Source organism: Idiotropiscis lumnitzeri, chromosome 19 (assembly GCF_059441095.1).
Source record: "Idiotropiscis lumnitzeri isolate Australia: NSW breed Sydney's pygmy pipehorse chromosome 19, RoL_Ilum_1.0, whole genome shotgun sequence".
Lineage (NCBI taxonomy): Eukaryota > Metazoa > Chordata > Actinopteri > Syngnathiformes > Syngnathidae > Idiotropiscis > Idiotropiscis lumnitzeri.
The window spans coordinates 13,244,350-13,261,124 of NC_142409.1; the positions used below are offsets into that span (position 1 = coordinate 13,244,350).

Below are 16,775 nucleotides of genomic sequence, written 5' to 3' on the forward strand. Positions count from 1 at the left end.
GAAGCAACGTCACAAAGGCCAACAACTCGAGCGTGTTGAAATCACCGGGACTTTATTTGAGTAGCAATCCAGACATTTGCTTTCTTGTCTTGTCACGGACGAGGACACTAAACGGACAAAAGTATTGGGACACCCATGGGAAGTGAAAAGTCAAAAATGTGGAGCGTCAAAAAATACTTTCTCACGTTTGTCTGGGGCAATTTTGTGTCCACCTGAAAAGATTTCTGCTAATGTATTAGTTTGTCTGAAATGATATCCATGAGTTAGTTCTAAGGACCGTGATTTGTGTACCGGAAACAGAAAAGGAAGCGTTGGAAGCAAAGAATTACCCAAAATATTTTGATAAGATGATCAATTAAGTGCTCCTATTATTGATTGGCTGTCCCAGAACTTTTGTGCAGCTTAACTCGAAACTGTAAAGCAAAAAGCTGGCAGCAGCCGAACGATGAGATCAGTTTTACGGTACCCAAAAGGCTGAGCTCGGCTCTTTGGTTGTTTTTGGCAAGCCTGTTGCCATGGCAACACTCCATCCAGCGCCTCACTCCTCTGCCCTGGTGAAATGCAGTTGCTTCACCTTTTTCCCTCCACGTGCTCGATCCCGCTCCCACATGGCGGTGTCCATGGCAACCAGCGGGTTTGAAGAGGCCGACGCCGCACGTGAATCTCAAGGATGTCAATTCGCCAAAACGTCTTCGCACAAAGCTGCGGTCAGACCGTCGTGATTTGGTCGACCACCCGAGTGCTGTCGTCCATCTCCACGCACTCCACCTCCTGCCGAGGGGCGTCGCCCGCGGGCGTCCGGTGAGCTCGGTTTTTGGACGGCGGCAGGAAGGTGAGCAGGGTGGGCAGGAAGGCCAGCGTGTGCAGGGCGGAGCATCCGGCCGTCAGCGCCAGACAGCGGAAGAGCGTGCGCGTCAGGTTGGAGCGCACCGAGCCCACGGGCGCCAGGGCGGCGCCGTAGCAGAGGAACGCCTGCAGCGAGGGCACGCCGTGCCTCTCCAGGGCCACCCTCACCCAGTGGGTCCTGCTGTCGCCGCGGCCCGCCGCAAAGCCGCACAAGAGCGGCCCGCTGCAGTCTGCGGCGTGTCCCAACGCCAGGATCAGACACAGCACCGACACGCAGTCCAGCTCCACGCCCCACAGCGTCATGAAGCCCAGGACGCCGAACTGCACCGAGAGCAGGGTGAGCCCCAGCCACACGGACACGAGGGGCTCCACCACGGCCAGCGAGGACAGACCCAACAGGAAGAGGACGGCCAGGAGGGAGTGGCGCAGGGGCGAGCTGACGGCGGCGGCGTAGCGGTCCAGGTAGACGAAGGACGGGTTGAAGATGAGGAAGCGCACGCGGGAGGTGAGTGACAGGCGGCGCAGCGTGTCCAGCAGCACAGACATCTCCTCGCGTTTGTTCTCCGTGGTCTTGGCCACCAGGAAGATGCGGGATGCCGCCACGTCGGGCTCCTCGCCGGGACCCCGCTCGGCGAAAATGATGTCGTCGGCAAAGTGGGCAAACTGTGGCTCGCGCAGGAAGTCGTGGCGGAGAGTGTGGGTGAAGTTCTCCCGGGACGAGCTGGCGGACCGGTTGCGCTCGGACAGGTAGGCCAGGTAGGCCTCCAGCCAGCTGATGCGCTGGAAGCCTTTGGCGTACTCCAGAAGGTCGCGCTGAACCGTGGCGTTCCAGTAGGGGGCGCTCTCGTAAATGTAGAAGCCTATGACGGGCGAGTAGGAGCTGAAGTAGCGCTGCTGGGCCTGGGTGTACGACACCGTGGCCGTGTCCATGGCAACCAGGGCGCTGGGGTCCGAGCCCTGGGTCACCTGTTAACGACACAAGTATGGCTTACTGGTTGCTGATGGTACATACTCACTTGAGTATATATTTTTTTCCCTCTTTTTCGATGAGCAGAGAGGGGAGGGGTGAGCAATTACGTACACGGATGCATTTTTGCTTTTTGTCAAAAAAAAAAAAAGAAAAGAAATTGTGCCAGCGGGTACTAGTTAGCCCCAAGGATGACATTAGTAACCTGTGTCTGTTCTAAAAATAGCTCACCAGTGATGATAAATATACGCAAACATTTACACATTTCTACACACACACACACACGCGATGTCATTGTGACAAGTTCTTCATGAGAATGAGTCATTTCTTGCACACTGAGTGACTCACCTGCAGGAAGCCCATGAGTCCAAAGGAGATGTAGACCAGATAGAGCAGCACGACAAAGGGCTTGACGTAGGTATTGGTGATCCAGTCTCCATAGCAACGCCTCACGCAGCCCAGCAGAAGGTGCGAGTCCTGGGGATGCGCGTCCGAGGCGTGAGGGTGGGCGGGGCTGCTCGTCGGGTGGTTGTTGGCCGCCCGAGGGTGGACGTAAGTGCGCGTATGCGCCATGTTGGCCGGGTGGGGAGCGTAGGGAGCGTGACCGAGGCCGTGCGGCGTGCCGGTGGCGGTCTGCCCCTCGTCCTGGTAGCGGGTGTACATCAGGCATCTGTACCAGGCCGGTTTGGAATCCAGCCGGTCCTGTTTGGGCACGCGTCGGCAAAAGCAGCCGTGTCGGTAGCCGGTCTCCAGGTAGCCGGTGAGGACCAAGCAGGAGCTGTAGAAGGAGAGCATGTAGGCGTAGCTGACGCCCACAGCGAGCGCGGCGGTGCGGCAAAAGAGGCGCACCGCCTCCATGTTGGTGAGCGGCGAGGCGGCCAGGCCCAAAGTCATCAGGTGGAGCGCGGTGGTGCCCGAGAAGCGCAACATGACGTCCTCGAAGACGGTCGCCACGCGCTCCTTCACGTGCTGGTCCTCGCGCGTGCGTCGCCACGACGACAGCATCTCAAAGGAGCCGAAGAGGCCGTGACCTGTGGGGGGAAAAATAAAATAAAAAATTCGAAAATTAAAACAAACAAAATATGGATGGTGAAACCAAAACAGTGAATTAAATCAAATGCAAAACACTTTTTTAAAAAATTGAATTCAATGCACTTTGTGCTGCTCTTTCTGCTGTGTGCGCCTTCACCACTTGGGGGCAGTATAATGCAGGCATTAAAAAATTGTCTATTGATTTGCAAAATTGCTGCACCAATTGACCCAGGGAATAATTGAAAAAACCTCAATACAACGATTAGTTGATTTATTTCGTTTTTTTGTTTTTTTAACTTGGGGTTGAAGTTAGTGGGTTTAATTACTTGTTACGCTGTGAGTGTTAGGTTAGCCCTCCTGCTATGTTCTGTTATTGGCCTAATTGTGACATTAAAAAATATTTTTTTAAATATTTATATAAAAAAAAAGTAAAAAAAAATCAACTTACTGGTCTTGGTTTTATTATGTTTCAATTTTGCCAAAATTGCAAAAGGGATTCACTCTAAAGGGTTTGTAATATTTTGACAATGACGCAGCAAGTCCAGGCCCAAAACTAACCTGATCATGTTGCAGTAGCAGCCTCGACGGTTCCATCTCGCGGTTTTCTTCGGTTGCCACGGCAACAGTGACACACATAAAATCCTCCTCACCTCACCTCATTTGGGTGACCTCAACACGACAATGCACTTCACACCTCCCAGGCCGAACTCTTTGGGGAGGGGGGGTGAGGATTATGCAACCAAACAAGCTGAAGTTGGTTAGAGAAGTTAAGGCGATTTCTTCCCAGCATTTTCGTCGCATTCTGCCGTCTTTCCATCATAATTATTTTTTTTTTTTTATCCATCAGTTAAGTGTGACACTGCTGTGTGCGCATCTCCTCTCCTCTATTTTGGGCGGCTATTTTAAGCGATGCCGCCTTCGCATTACAGAGGAGCTAGAAGACTGCATGTGGGCATGCTCGCGTGACACAAAAGACCTTAAATGTACTCGGACAAAAATATTGCGTCGCATTCCACCAATGAAAAGCGCAAAGTACACAAACCGGGCAGATTTTTGTCTTTAAGCTTACGGTTGGCTCACAGTGAGGATATCCTGGTTTGAATCTGTCCAAACTGCTTGTACTTTCCAAACATGCCGGAATGCTTGACTAAAAAAATGTAAAGAAATCATTTTTGACACTTTTTTTCCCCTTCAATTTAATGATGTGTGCACATTGACCACTAGGAGGCAGTATAATACTGACTGTAAATGGAGAAGTTTACAGCTCATCAGTAAACTGCAGTAATTTTCTCAAGAGGATAAAGAATAGATGACGGCGAGCATTGCTATTATCTGTCGACTCTGTTCCAGCGCCGCACAATCCCGATAATCCGCATATATCAGTGAACGTAGTCATAAATGATTGATGATCAATGCCAGTCAACTTACCCAGCATGACGAAAGGAATGCCCAGGTAGGTGGAGTTGTAGGTGGCGCCACTCAGGTTGAGGATTCCGGCGGCCGTCAGTCCCGCCAGCGTGACGGACAGCAAGGCCAGCAAGCCCAACCACGGCTTGGAGCGGACGCAGTCCCGCATGGAGCAGCACAGGACGGCCAGGACGCCGCACAGCCCCAAGCTGGCCAACAGGGGGCGGCGCGCCAGCACCGAGGTAAACTGGAAGTCGGTCCTGAGGGACGACGACGTGGCCGGGTAGAAGCCCAGCTGGGGGTGGAGGGCCGCAAACTCTCGCAGCTGGCCACAGAAGGCCTTCTCCCATTGGCCGGCCACGCCCTCCATGAGCCCGCCACGCGCCTGCAGGTAGTAGGTGAGCTGGAGCGCCTGGGCCGAACGCACGCCCTCGCCCCGCGGTCCTCGCGCCGCGGCGTTGGGGGCCCAGATTTGGACGCCGCCCAGCTGGTGGCCGATGTAGGCTTGGCGCCCGTCGGCCAGCTGCGTGATGGGGTAGCGCAGCGGCGGCGCCGAGCGGTTGGCGGCCCGGGCCGATTGGATGTCCTCCATGGCGTGGATGATGTCGTCCACGATGCACCCGTTCTTGTCGTCATGGAGACACAGGTGCGAGAAGGAGTAGTTGAAGCTGTTCGGGCCGGTCGGGGGCACCGTCACCTGCATCTGGTAGAAGAGTCTGTGCAGCTGGCAAGGAAGAAATGACGTGCATAGAATCAAATAAATGAAATAACGCCCCCGAGATTTCGCTGCCACCAATTAAACACCTCACCCCCTGAAAAATGTTGATGGGTTGGTGCATTGACTTTTTTTGTATTACGAGCCTTCAAAAGTAGCGCCATCTTGTGGCCAAGGAACTACGTTGACGCGAGGTGAGGAGCTTCACGTTTCGAAAGTAGTGATTTGCTGACATTTTTGTGCCAATGAATTTTGTTGAAATGAGTTGAGGAGCCTCATTCGGACAAAAGTAGAGCTTTTGCCACCATCTTGTGGCATCTTGGTGCCGAGGAAGTTGAGAGTTGAGGAGTTTACTTTGTTCACATTTTTGGACCAAGGAACTTTGTTGAATGAGTTGAGGAGCCTTTAGACAAAAGCAGTGCTTGGTCGCCATTTTGTTCACCACAATGTTCCCCATTGGAAAAGAAATATTAAGGTGAGAACTGCAAATAAGCACCAGTTGACTGTGTTTTTTGTAATCTTTTTCCACACTTGTGGAGGTTTGCAAACATGTTGACAAACTAAGAATCATCCCCAGTTGCCATGGCAATAGGACAACAGTGCCAACATCCCCACGGTTGGTTACCTAGCAACAAGCCAGATGCGAGTCGCTCTCAACTTTTTCCTGCCGTTATTCCATCGATGCTTTAAAATTGACAATTTTTTGAAGTGCCTCATATTACTTTTCATTTCACGCTTGAATCCCCCAAACGCATTCGCTGCCTTTGACGGTAAATTGGCTTTTCAGGCGAGCTCGCTTGCCAGTTTATACTTGCACCTCAATTAAATCATAGTGGGCTGGGGCAATAAATTGGTTGTTTTTTTATTGCAGCAAGTGTTTAATTTGCTTGATTTGGCGTTTTCTGACTTTGATTTACGCTCTTCGTCAACACGCAATCAAGCCAAATGAGAAATGTCCATCGCTGTCAGTGAAATGACAAACTTGTTCCAAAAGTTTGAATTTAAGTGACAGCAAAAGCACCACTTTAATCCAGTCTGTTCAATTCCAATCAGTGCATACAGACTTGTTTAAAATGTTCACTTCATTCATTCACTCATTTTTGTGACGGTGCACTTTTCCCCCCCAGACACAAACCTAACGGAGAGTTCATTGCGTCTCTCACCTCGAGCACGGCGTCCAGATTGGGCGGCTCCAACACGCTCCCTCGCCGGGCGGTGACGATGACGCGGCCGTAGCGGCCGGGCGTCTGCAGGTCCGAGTAGAGGGCGTGCTTGGAGTGGTTGATGGGGAAGAGGCTGTCCACCAGGTTGCCCTCGATCTTGGCCAGGCTGTGCTTGGGCGCCAGCAGGCCGTGCACGTCCTCCTCCACGCGGTAGCGGCTGAAGCTGGCGCCCAGCAGCACGGCGAGCAGCACCGGCGTGGAGGCGAACAGCACCGGCTGGCTCGCCACGAAGCGGCCGAGCGCGCGGAAGCCGCCGCTCAGGCCGGCGTGCAGCACCTGGCGCAGCATGGCGGCGCGCGGCCGACGAGCCTCCAGCGGCCGCTCCAGCCTCTCCCAGCCAGCGGAAAGCCCCGAGGCGGCGCCGAGCTGCATCAGGGGCGGCCGGGCGCATCGGTGGTGCACGCCCCGCTTCTCTGCATCTGAAACGAGGGTGGGGGGCGCTCTAGTGGCCTCCTCTCATCCGCCAAAAAGTCTCGCTTGAAAAAATAAAATGACGAATAGTAAGTGAGTCATGTCGCCGTTCAGCAGCGACCTGAACCCCCCCCCCTCCCCGGTCCGGTCCGGTCCGGCCCGCCTACCTGATGCTGCAGCGGGCATCCCCGCTCGAGACGCCGCAGACGAGCTGCGTCTTCCGGCGTGTTGGAGCGGATCTCCCCCTTCTGCCAAGAGCAAGGTCCGGAACCTGCGCACTTCGGGACACTCAGCTGAGCCCAGCACTGGCACGCGCACGGCGCGGCTGTTTAGTAGTCTGCTCGCGTGCGCGCACGCATCACAGTAGTAAGATGTCAAAATAAGAGCGCCTCGTTGGACAACGGAAGTAAGACAATAAAGCAAGCAATTCATAAAAAACAAAAACAATTTTGGCGACACGATTCATAGAAGTAAATCTCATCTTCGAGAATTTCAAATAAAACGCCGCCTACCGAGCACTTATGGAGTATGTCAAAGAATCGACATTAAAGTGTCACAAATTACACACATTCAAGTTTTGCTTTTTACCCGAAATGTGATCAAAGTCAACCTGATGTTATAGTTTGCGTTACGTCGTTTTGATAATCGAGCCGTCGCTGACTCTGATCGTGATGGATGCAAAATGCTCCAATTCAGCCCGATAATCAGGATGTGTGTCCTTTGCTTTCGAGACATCCAATAATCGGTCTTACTTACTCTTCCTGACGTTGATAAAGAGGAAGGGAAAAAAATACTGAAATTGGGTGTCACGCTGATCAGTTTTTGTGTTCTGCGCTTTCGAGTCATTTGTTACTTTATCAAAAAAGTGCAAATGTGGCTCGTCTAAACAGTCCTCATAAAAGGCTAAGAGCGGAATCGGGCGCAAAGTGGACGTCCGCTGTGTTTGTTTACATTTAAATCCATGATTCAATTCAGGTCCAATTAGCTTTTAATAGCCTCGGGCGAGGCCGAGCCAGCCAATGAGTGAGCGAGCGTCTCTCGAGGCAGGAAGCGAGCGCAGGAGGGGAAATGAAAGAGAGAAAATTAATGTGGCAGCCTCAGGGACTTTTTCTGAGAACCAAAGTCATAATTAGTGCAGCTCGCAGATTTATTGCAAACGGAATCGTGCATATAGGATTTGTTTTTTTCCTCCTGGCGACGTGATGTCCATTATTTAGGACGCACGTACGGTGGTCGTGAGTGCTTCCTCCTCCATACGTTTGGGTGCAGCTCATCCATTAATAAAGCGTGCCGTCACGTCTTTTTCCCTGGCTCGTGTATATTTGATGACCCCATTAATCGGCGAAGCGCTCCAAACATGGCAGCCACATGTTCAGGTTGCGACCAATCGAGTCATTCGGCTGCACTGTCACATGAATGAGGAAAGTGAAAAGCTTAACGTTACGATTAATCGTCACCAAAATGTATGTGCACATTTCCACTCATGTCCACTTCAAGCTCTGAAAATTGAAATACAATCATCCGATTAATTTGGATTTTGTGGACGAAGCCTTTTCGTTAAGCGAGGTTAATTACGTTTTGAGGTTGTCCCCGTGAATGTTGCTGCACGAAAATCGTAACATCTTGGCTGTGTATTTGCGCGCTGGTTGTTGAGCGAGGAGAGTGACCGTCCGTCATTTCTTAACGACATCAGGACAAACAGAACGCCTAACTGGCCTGGACGGGGGCTGATGTGAGGGCGGGGTCACGAGAACAAGCCGTCAAGATTGGATTACGGGCCAGAAAATGCAGACGGGAAAATGTTGCCTTTGTGTGCGAGAGGACAGTGAAGACAAAAAACATGCATGCGGCTCAATGTTGCATTCGCTATCGCTGCAAAAGCAAACAACAAACGACGTAAAAAGACGTCGAAAATAAATCTTAATAATAAAGAATTGTTATATTGTTGAACTTTATTACCGTACTTGCAGGTTTAACAACGGCAAATCACGTTGGGCAAAAAGTGGAAAACCAAATGTCTGTGCCTTTCTGTGCCGCTGCGGCTGCACGCATTCAGATAAGTAGGCATCGGGCTTCTGACACCATCTGCTGAACATCTTATTTTCAGCGACTACTTGGGATTTGCACACCAGCTGACACGCACATGGACTGTTTTTCTGGCTGCAATGCCCGCCAGGGTTGCCACAGATACAAGGTCATTAACGGCGTGCCTTCGCCCCCCCCCCACCCCTCCCATCGCCTGCCTGCCACTCAATTGCATTCAGCATGACCCTGATAAGAGAGACGACACAGCAGGTTGCCACGACAACCGCTGGCATCCTTAGAGTGAGACAACGCCCGTGTTTGTGTGTGTAATAAATGGCCACTAATCAATGAGCTGAACTCAAAGAAAAAAGAAAGAGAAAATAAAAAGCTCCCGAGTTTGACACATTTGCATGGCAGAATTTTTCTTGCATCTGAAATATGAAGACTTCAGGAAATTGCTGAAATAGTTCATCAAATGCGTCTATTCGGCTCATAATCATCTTCAGTTCACTATGAATGGCTGCTGAGCCAGTTGCCACGGCAACATCCGGGCGACAGCTTGGGCTGCTTATAAAGTGACTACCGGCACAACATATTTAAAGTTACAAAATCACATTTATTTTTGTATTTTCAAAATAAATAAAAACGGAAATTGCCAGATTTTAGTGTAAAATATTCAGTAAAATAGAAAATAGAATACAAGTAATGCAAGAATAGACAAGCGTAACATACTTATAGAAGTCATCATTTGAAATGAGTGATTATGATTTATGTTTTTTAATGAACGCGCATTTCTTTCATTGTAACGTTTTTGCCATTCAGGAGAGTTCTTCTCCAATTGGCGGGGAGAGAGTTAACCAAATAGGGTTCCTTGTCCAACACAAGAAAAAATGCTTTAAACGTGAAGGTTACATGAAGAAAAAAAAATTCTCATCTTGTTGTCGCTACAATGAGATATCAAATTTTAAAAAAATGTGTAAAAATTTCCGCTGGTACAAACCCAAAGTTGTGCGTGAACAAAGCGTAAAAGTTGGCAAAGTAGGCGGGCACCCTCGGGCGTCAGGCTGAGGTGAAAGGTCACCACACCCGGCAGGACAGCGCGCCTCTGTTCATCACCGACGAGTCGGGGCAGCTGAAGGCCTTGCTGAACTCCGGGAAGTTACTCATTGCGCCGATTACCCTGCGCGGGGGGGAGCCAGTTTCAGTTTCAGTGGCTCAAAAAAAAATCATTAAAATTGCCTCTGCAACTACGGTGAAGTGAAATGAGGAGCCTCATTTAGACAAAATTAGTGCTGCATCCCCATCTTTGAGCAGAGGAACTCTATTGAGCCAAACATTTGAGTCAAAAAAGTATGATGAAGTGACACATCTCGACCGAGAGATCAACTTTAGCCTGGGTTGTAAGTGGACGTTACGGCAAGTCTGGGATGGAGTCAGCTGGGATAGACTCCACCTCGCTCACGTTCGTTTCCTCACCTGTACTTTGGCGGACTGTGCGCCCCGCTTTGTACTTGGTCCCTGGCGGCCTCGGGTCTGTACGAGTTGCAGCGGACCTGCGGACACACGCAGGGCGCGAGCGCGTCAGACCCGACGCGGCGGTCCCGGCCGGGGAGAGCACGTCCTTACGTGCGAGTAGCTCAGGAAGAACAGCTGGTTGTTGTCGAGTCCCACGCCGGGCAGAAGCAGCTCCTCCACACCTCCTCGGCTCTCGGCCACCCAGCGCCGGTACGCCTGACGCGGGAAACAACAATGGGACCCGCCTCACCTGTGACGCCTACGCTAACGCGAACGTACCCTGAACGCTTGTCTCATTCCGCCGTTGTCCGCGATGTTCTCCGCTAGCGTCCGCTTACCGCGGACCTGAACAAAACACACAACAGTCATCGCAGAAGCTCGCTGCAGCGACGACTGCTGATGATTGTTAGCCTGTCTATGGCGTTGACACCAAACTTGAAACTTCGTATTTTGTGTAGAATTGCAAACGTTACAGACGAGAACCCGAAAACAAAACCGGGACTTTGCGCCGTTCTCACATTTAATCCCGCCTCCTCCCAGTAGTAGTCGTCGTACTGCTCCACCATGCACTGAGTCTTGTCTGTGAAGGCCGTCACCGACGAGTTGCTCCACCACTGCTCCAGGTTGCCGTCCTTGTCGTACTTCCGTCCTGCTCCGGAGAAGAACCGAGAAAAAGCGGATAAAATGCAACGAAATATTGCGGCCAACAAAGGCACGCCGCACTCACCGTTGTTGTCGAAGCCGTGCGTCAGCTCGTGTCCGACGATCACGCCGATGGCCCCGTAGCTCAAAGACCTGCAAGACCACGAAAAAGGACTGATCGGTCACGCTCGCCCGCAGATGACCTCTAGTGGCCAAGATGTGTTAACGCAGCCTACAATACACAACGTCATTTGATTTGAATCTCACCTTGGATACTCTTTCCCCCAAAAGAAGGGTTTTTGGAGCTCGCCAGCAGGGAACCCTGAGAAGGAAAACACGTTTTGCTTATTTTACCATTTCAAGAACCCGACACAGCATTGCGACACGCTAGCTTTTCACTTCATTTGCTTCCATAATTAAAAAGTGAAATGAGTCTTACTGATCTGGTTGGTGGAGGAGCTGTAGAAGGCGTTGACCGTGGTTGGGTTGGTGAACCACCTGCAACATCAAATAAATGCGGGAGAACCGCTCGTTGGTGGCCAAAAAGTCGGAAGATTCGCGACATGAACTTTGGTTTTTGCCACTTATAACACGGCAATTATAACAGAGCGCCAGTTTTTTTTTTATGGGAACAAGTGGACAAAAGTCGTGGCTAACTCTGCTTTGAGCCAAGTCGGGAACGTTTAAAAAATAATAATGAAACGGGACGACTCACTCTGTGCGCGGGACCGTCTTCCGAAGCCAGCTCACGTCAGCCTGAGCTATGAACTTGAGCGTCTGCAGCACGTTGCCGTAGTAGTCGTTCTCGTCGAACTCCAGCTGAAAACGTCCATTTGGCTGATTAGTCATCGGTGGCGACAAAACACGAGGACGACGGGAGCCGCCGTGACAACCTCCTTCAAGTCGTCGTTGAGGTACGTGTCGTTGAGAATGAACTCGGGGTAGCCCACTTTGGCCAGGACGGCGTGCGCCTGCGGGACGGACAAAAAAAATTTTTTTAAAAAATTTCAAAGAAAGAGCAAAGGTGACGAGAAGGCTCACCTTTTCGACGGCTCTCGTCTTGGTCGTCTCGTCCATCCAATCGTTCTCTTTCTGCAACATGTCGATGAAGGCCCCGCGAACGCCGTCAATTAGCTCGTCCATCTACGGAGATGACTTTTTAGATTCACGAGAAAACATCCTTGCATCCTTTGAAGAATAATGTCAAATAGGAGACAAGTAGGCTTTTTTTTTTTTAACTCAGACATAACCACGCTAGGATGCTACGTACATAGAAAACGTTTTTACAAGCAAACACCCCATGCATGGAAACGGGCATACCGATGAGGATCCATCCTCAACAAGTTGACGTCCTTAGCGACCTCACAAGGATGCATTTCAAGTAAACAACCTTGCAAGGACACCACCTTTGAAAAGTTACGTAAAGGAAATGTCCTTCATGACCTCACGAGGACGAAAGTAACTAACGTGTCCAACGTGGCACGGAAACGCCTTCATGCATCAATAGGAAAATATTCACGGAACGTTGTGGTGACAAAATATAACACACACACCATGTGTTTCTTGTCCTCCTGGAAGTAGTTGTCGACAAAGAGGCGGCCCGTGGCGTAGGTCAGCGAGTTTTCAATGTAGTTGATGCACTTGTCCCAACGCGGTGTCAGAGAAGTGGTTCCCGTGGTTACCTGCCAAAGCGAGGTCAGAACCGTCAGCGAGATCGTGCTGACTGCGTTCTTTGCATTTGTGTCATAAGAAGGCTGACGCTGACCCTGGCGTAGTCGAGGTATCTGTAAAGGAAGCGGCGACTGAGGGTGGTGAGCTTGGAAAAAACGGCTCTCCACTGTACGTAGTTGGCCACGGTCCTGCAGGAAGACAAATTTATGACGTAGCGTCATGTGACCTCATTAGTGGCTGCTAATGAGGGAATGGAGCCCCAGGAGGCCCCGTGTGTGTGTGTGTGTGTGTGTGCGCGTGTACCTGGGGTCTGTGGCATTAATGAGCTTGACAAGGTCCCGGAAGTACTGCGGCGCTCGCACGATGATGGGTTCCGAGGTGGAGATGGAGCGAGACGTGTCGCTGTCGGACTCCACCACCGACTTGACGAAGAACGACCAGTCCAACTGCGGTAGAAGAAAGTCACGCAACGGAGAACGGGCAGAGTTAAATGAAAATGGACTTTTTACTCAACGGATAAATAGTAGGTGAGTCTCGCTCATTTTGGGGAGTGGAAAAAGCACCAGAACGTTTGCAGAAAATCAAACTCAAGTTAAATCCAAGAGCGCACGATACATTTGAACGAAACATACCTGCGGTATCCGATGTTGCAGTCGGGACAGCGTGTATCTGTTGTACATGTTCTCGCTCGTGCGGTTCTCGTAGGGAATTATGATCTGGGTGAGTAAAAAATGTCACGTGTGTTCCACGTTTCATGGATTTATGCACAAACGGCGTCTTTACGTGAGCCAGTTTGGTCTCAAAGTCGAGCGCTTTCTCCATCTGGACGCGGGCTGCTTTCTGGGGAGCGCCCAGCATGACGGCCGTGTCCACCATCAAGCTCAACAAGGCCGCACGGTACTGCCCACGCACACACACAAAAAGCCGCATTTACACGCAGGGAGTGGATAGGAAAAGTCTAAACACCCCTGATCAAATGCCAGGCGGTTTGAGATAGAGGGGGGAAAATGATGTCATTTTCTACCTGAACAACTCGAGTGGGAAAAAAAAACAAATGAGAAGTAGTTGCAAAAGTATGCACACCCTCTTACAATGGTGTTCAAACACATGCAAACTTATGTCAAAAGAGAATCAGTGCACAACTGCCACCAATTCAAGTGCCTCTGATTAACCCTAAATAGTGCATAAGAATAAAGTTCAGCAGTTCGAGCAAGCTTCAGTTGGGGAACTTTTATCCGGACTGAGATAGGCACCATTTGTGCAGCAGAGGAGTTGGTCACGTAGTCCTCCCTCGACGGCAGAGACAAGGAGGCTTGATCCAGCTGTGATTAAAAAAAACCATTTGGGTTTATTTTCACTGGAGCATAATTAGAAAAAAAAACAGCAGCAAAATAATTTGCCATCATTCTCAGATATGACACGTGTGCGTTCACATGGTTGCCTTTTATCATCGCGGGCAACATTGCGTCCGACCTTGATGATGTATTTAGAGGAGTTTTTGTCGTCGGGTGAGACGAAAATTCGGATGAGGACGCTCTTGCTGTGCCGGTTCCGAATGCGGGCCAGAGTCCGGAGGAGGTTCCAGTCGGGCTCGGACCAGCGGAAGTCGCCACCCAGGCCGTCGCCCAACACGGGCCAGCGGAAGTCGGGCTGCTGAAGCGTCCGCAGCACGGGCTGCGCGTCCACCTCCTCCAGCAAACCTGGAAAGACGACCAAACTAAAGTTGCTGGAGGCACATTTGGTGTTTGGAACTTATGTCAAGCAGTTCCTTTTGACAATGTTCCATTTATTTATACATTTTTATTTTTTAATATGATTTTTTTTTTCTCCTAAAACTTGCGTACTTTTTTTGGGCGGCGCTTTGGCGTCATGGTTCGCGTTCAAGTCTCTACTCACTCTCGTTTATGCAGGAGCGGTAGAGCGTCTTGGCCTTGGTCACCGCCTCCAACTCGCCGGGTTTCCAGGGCGCTTCCAGTAAGTCTACGAGTCAAGAACTTTGATCTTAAACATATTTTGCCACATGAAAAAGTAGGTTTTCTTCCCGCGCACGAGCACCTTTGAGTCGCACGTCCACCTGCTGACGAAGCCACGGGTAGATCCCGAACGTGGACGAGTCTTCGGGAATGGGATTGTTCTCCAGCCAACCGCCGCAGGAGAACGTGTAGAAGTCCTCGCAGGGGTCCACCGATTTGTCCATTTTACTCAGAATAGCTCCAGCTGGATGGAAATGTTATCTCGCTGCTCAAAATTTTAGAAAGGAAAAAAAAACAAAAGTTGTTGTTCTCACCTGCCTCGATGCATTCCGGAGTCAGACAGAATTCTTGCTGTTTGCTTCTTTGGGAAACTGATGGGGAAGAACGTTGGTTCAGGTCGAAAAGCAAACTTTGCTCTCCAGAACCTGGAGGTCATTCGCGACGGAAAACAGATGGCCGGAAGAACAAGCAGGTGTACCTAATGTTCTGGCCTGCGTTTCTCAAAACTTGCCATCATTTCCCGGCCAAAGGGAATCGACGACTCCCAGCGGGAAGCGCCGCAGAGAAAGCGTCTCTTTGAGCCAATTTTGGAATACAAGACGATTTTGTGTTTTTAAGCCCAAAAGACACAAACGCGACATTGTAAGGTTGCATCACGCGTCATTTTTTGGCCGCTTTCTGACTTCTTCCTTTGGCTTCTGTTTGGGATGTTGCAACATGACAAACTGTGGAATGTTTCGGAGCCAGCTGGTGCTCTACTGCCATCTGTTGGTTAGGAGCGGCAATGCCGAACTTGTTCCGCAAAATTTCCCTCCCTTACTTGACTTGACGTGCCACTGATGCATTTCCACAGACGACGAGAACCCGCCAAATGAGAGCACGGACAGCAAATCTGTGGCTGACCTCTGACCAACCTCGACTACGCTTGTCGTACAGGAAGCGACGACGCTGGCTCGAAAACAAGAGAGGGCATCCAGAAAAAAAAAAGTAAAACAAAAAGTGGAACACTTGGCATTCTTGTGTGCGGTCACACGCATGGCGGGAGACGAGAGGCTTTGGGGCGTCCGCAACACGCAATTACACTTCGAGGGCGCCACAAGAATGCGTGACAAGCACACACACACTTGAGCGCAACATCTAAATCCAAATGGTACTAAAAATACGGCGCAACCAAAATTGTTTGAGATGATGTGAATGTTGCCACTGTGACCCGCAACAGGATAAACATGACTTCTATACTTTGTCGGATAAAATTAGACATTTGGTTCCTCCCTAACACCTCAAAATACATCATGTTTTACAGTGGCATATCGTTGCGGAAATCCGTTGGTCCAAATATGGTCAACGTCCGATTTGTTTTTTTCACAAATGGATTATTAATCGAGATTTTTTTTTTTTTTTTTTTGCATGGTTTATAATGGGAGTCAATGCGACAAAATTGATGAAAATAGGTTATTCAATGTCAATCCTTTTGCTGCCGGCTCAATGACAACAATCACTTAGAAATGAAAGGTGCCATTTTGAACTTGAGTTCTAAAAAGCACAATTTAATGCTTGAGCACACCCCCAGGACACACCCCCTTTGCATGTTTTTGCCGTCCCAGAAGGCCTCCCCGGGCGAGTAACGTGTCGCATGTTGGCGTTTGAAACCTTATATCAACTAGAAATAGGCTGACATGAGCCACGACCTTATTTCAGTCTGCATGTGCGCTTCTGTGTACACTTGGAAATTCCTCGCAAATTATAATGCGGCATGAAAACAGGCGTGGGTGTGTGTGTGTGTGCGTGTGCGTGCGCGCGCATGCACTCACCCACTATGAGCCCAAGCAGAAGAATCCCACAGAGACACGCACACACAATCAAGGCAGTCGTGTAGCGCCGGCTGCTGCCCCGTTCGGGTTTGACCCCGACCCCGACCCCGACCCCGCCGCTTAAATGCTCCGCTTCCATGATGGACAAGCTCACACACTAAAGTGAAAAGAAAGAAATTATTAAATGAAGTGGAATCTGATGGTGCGGGATTGGGCTTACCTTGGGCTCGGCTCTAAAGTGTCACTCTGCAGCCTCCTCCAACTTGTGCCGGCCTCTTCAAGTTGCTTGCTCGCCCCTCCCGCAGTCACTCCGCCCTCCCAGTTTGTGTACGCACGTGTGTGTCAGCTGACGATCGCCTCCTGCAAAAATGCTTTTCCAACTACCAGTAATGTGCACTACTTTTGTATTTTTTGGCATATTTTTCCATGTTCTTGTATAATGTATTTAAATATTTTACATTTTTCATTCATTCCATTTTCCCTATTTATAATTTCATTTTTTAAGCATTCTTTCATTTCCTCATCCTTTTTTTTGTA

General features: G+C 50.1%; 2 protein-coding genes across 3 annotated transcripts; both read right to left on the reverse strand.

Moving 5' to 3' along the window:
* Nucleotides 1–33: 33 nt before the first annotated feature.
* On the reverse strand, nucleotides 34–9,648 carry ptchd1 (patched domain containing 1). 2 transcript variants are annotated; one of them, XM_088282792.1, is made up of 6 exons: nucleotides 9,627–9,648; nucleotides 6,769–6,938; nucleotides 6,131–6,609; nucleotides 4,274–4,976; nucleotides 2,162–2,844; nucleotides 34–1,812 (listed from the first exon to the last, which is right to left on the reverse strand). In XM_088282792.1, the coding sequence occupies exons 2-6, from the start codon at nucleotides 6,785–6,787 to the stop codon at nucleotides 709–711; spliced, it is 2,988 nt and encodes a 995-aa protein (XP_088138918.1). In that variant the 5' UTR covers nucleotides 6,788–6,938; nucleotides 9,627–9,648; the 3' UTR covers nucleotides 34–708. The 2 variants fall into 2 exon arrangements, with proteins under 2 accessions (XP_088138918.1, XP_088138920.1); XM_088282794.1 differs by having other exon boundaries at nucleotides 6,131–6,666.
* On the reverse strand, nucleotides 9,287–16,604 carry phex (phosphate regulating endopeptidase homolog, X-linked). Its single transcript, XM_088282795.1, has 23 exons — nucleotides 16,459–16,604; nucleotides 16,239–16,395; nucleotides 14,742–14,798; nucleotides 14,510–14,671; nucleotides 14,351–14,434; nucleotides 13,928–14,154; nucleotides 13,708–13,776; nucleotides 13,238–13,354; nucleotides 13,087–13,170; nucleotides 12,758–12,900; nucleotides 12,549–12,642; nucleotides 12,337–12,465; nucleotides 11,825–11,926; nucleotides 11,677–11,754; nucleotides 11,499–11,602; nucleotides 11,223–11,281; nucleotides 11,051–11,105; nucleotides 10,869–10,936; nucleotides 10,660–10,790; nucleotides 10,421–10,486; nucleotides 10,253–10,357; nucleotides 10,103–10,179; nucleotides 9,287–9,806 (listed from the first exon to the last, which is right to left on the reverse strand). The coding sequence occupies exons 2-23, from the start codon at nucleotides 16,375–16,377 to the stop codon at nucleotides 9,704–9,706; spliced, it is 2,253 nt and encodes a 750-aa protein (XP_088138921.1). The 5' UTR covers nucleotides 16,378–16,395; nucleotides 16,459–16,604; the 3' UTR covers nucleotides 9,287–9,703.
* Between the last annotated feature and the right edge of the window lie 171 nt (nucleotides 16,605–16,775).

Bases quoted from the DNA above. Each gene is read 5' to 3' on its own strand.
- ptchd1 (XM_088282792.1), bottom strand. The intron at 4,977-6,130 runs GTGAGAGACGCA...CTTCCTTGCCAG, and splicing joins ATCTGGACGCCGTGCTCGAG to CTGCACAGACTCTTCTACCA. The intron at 2,845-4,273 runs GTAAGTTGACTG...TTCCCCCCACAG, and splicing joins CATTCCTTTCGTCATGCTGG to GTCACGGCCTCTTCGGCTCC.
- phex (XM_088282795.1), bottom strand. From the start codon at position 16,377: ATGGAAGCGGAGCATTTAAGCGGCGGGGTCGGGGTCGGGGTCGGGGTC. The intron at 14,799-16,238 runs GTGAGTGCATGC...CTTCCCCATCAG, and splicing joins TCTGCTTGGGCTCATAGTGG to TTTCCCAAAGAAGCAAACAG. The intron at 10,487-10,659 runs GTGAGAACGGCG...TGTTTTGTTCAG, and splicing joins GGGAGGAGGCGGGATTAAAT to GTCCGCGGTAAGCGGACGCT.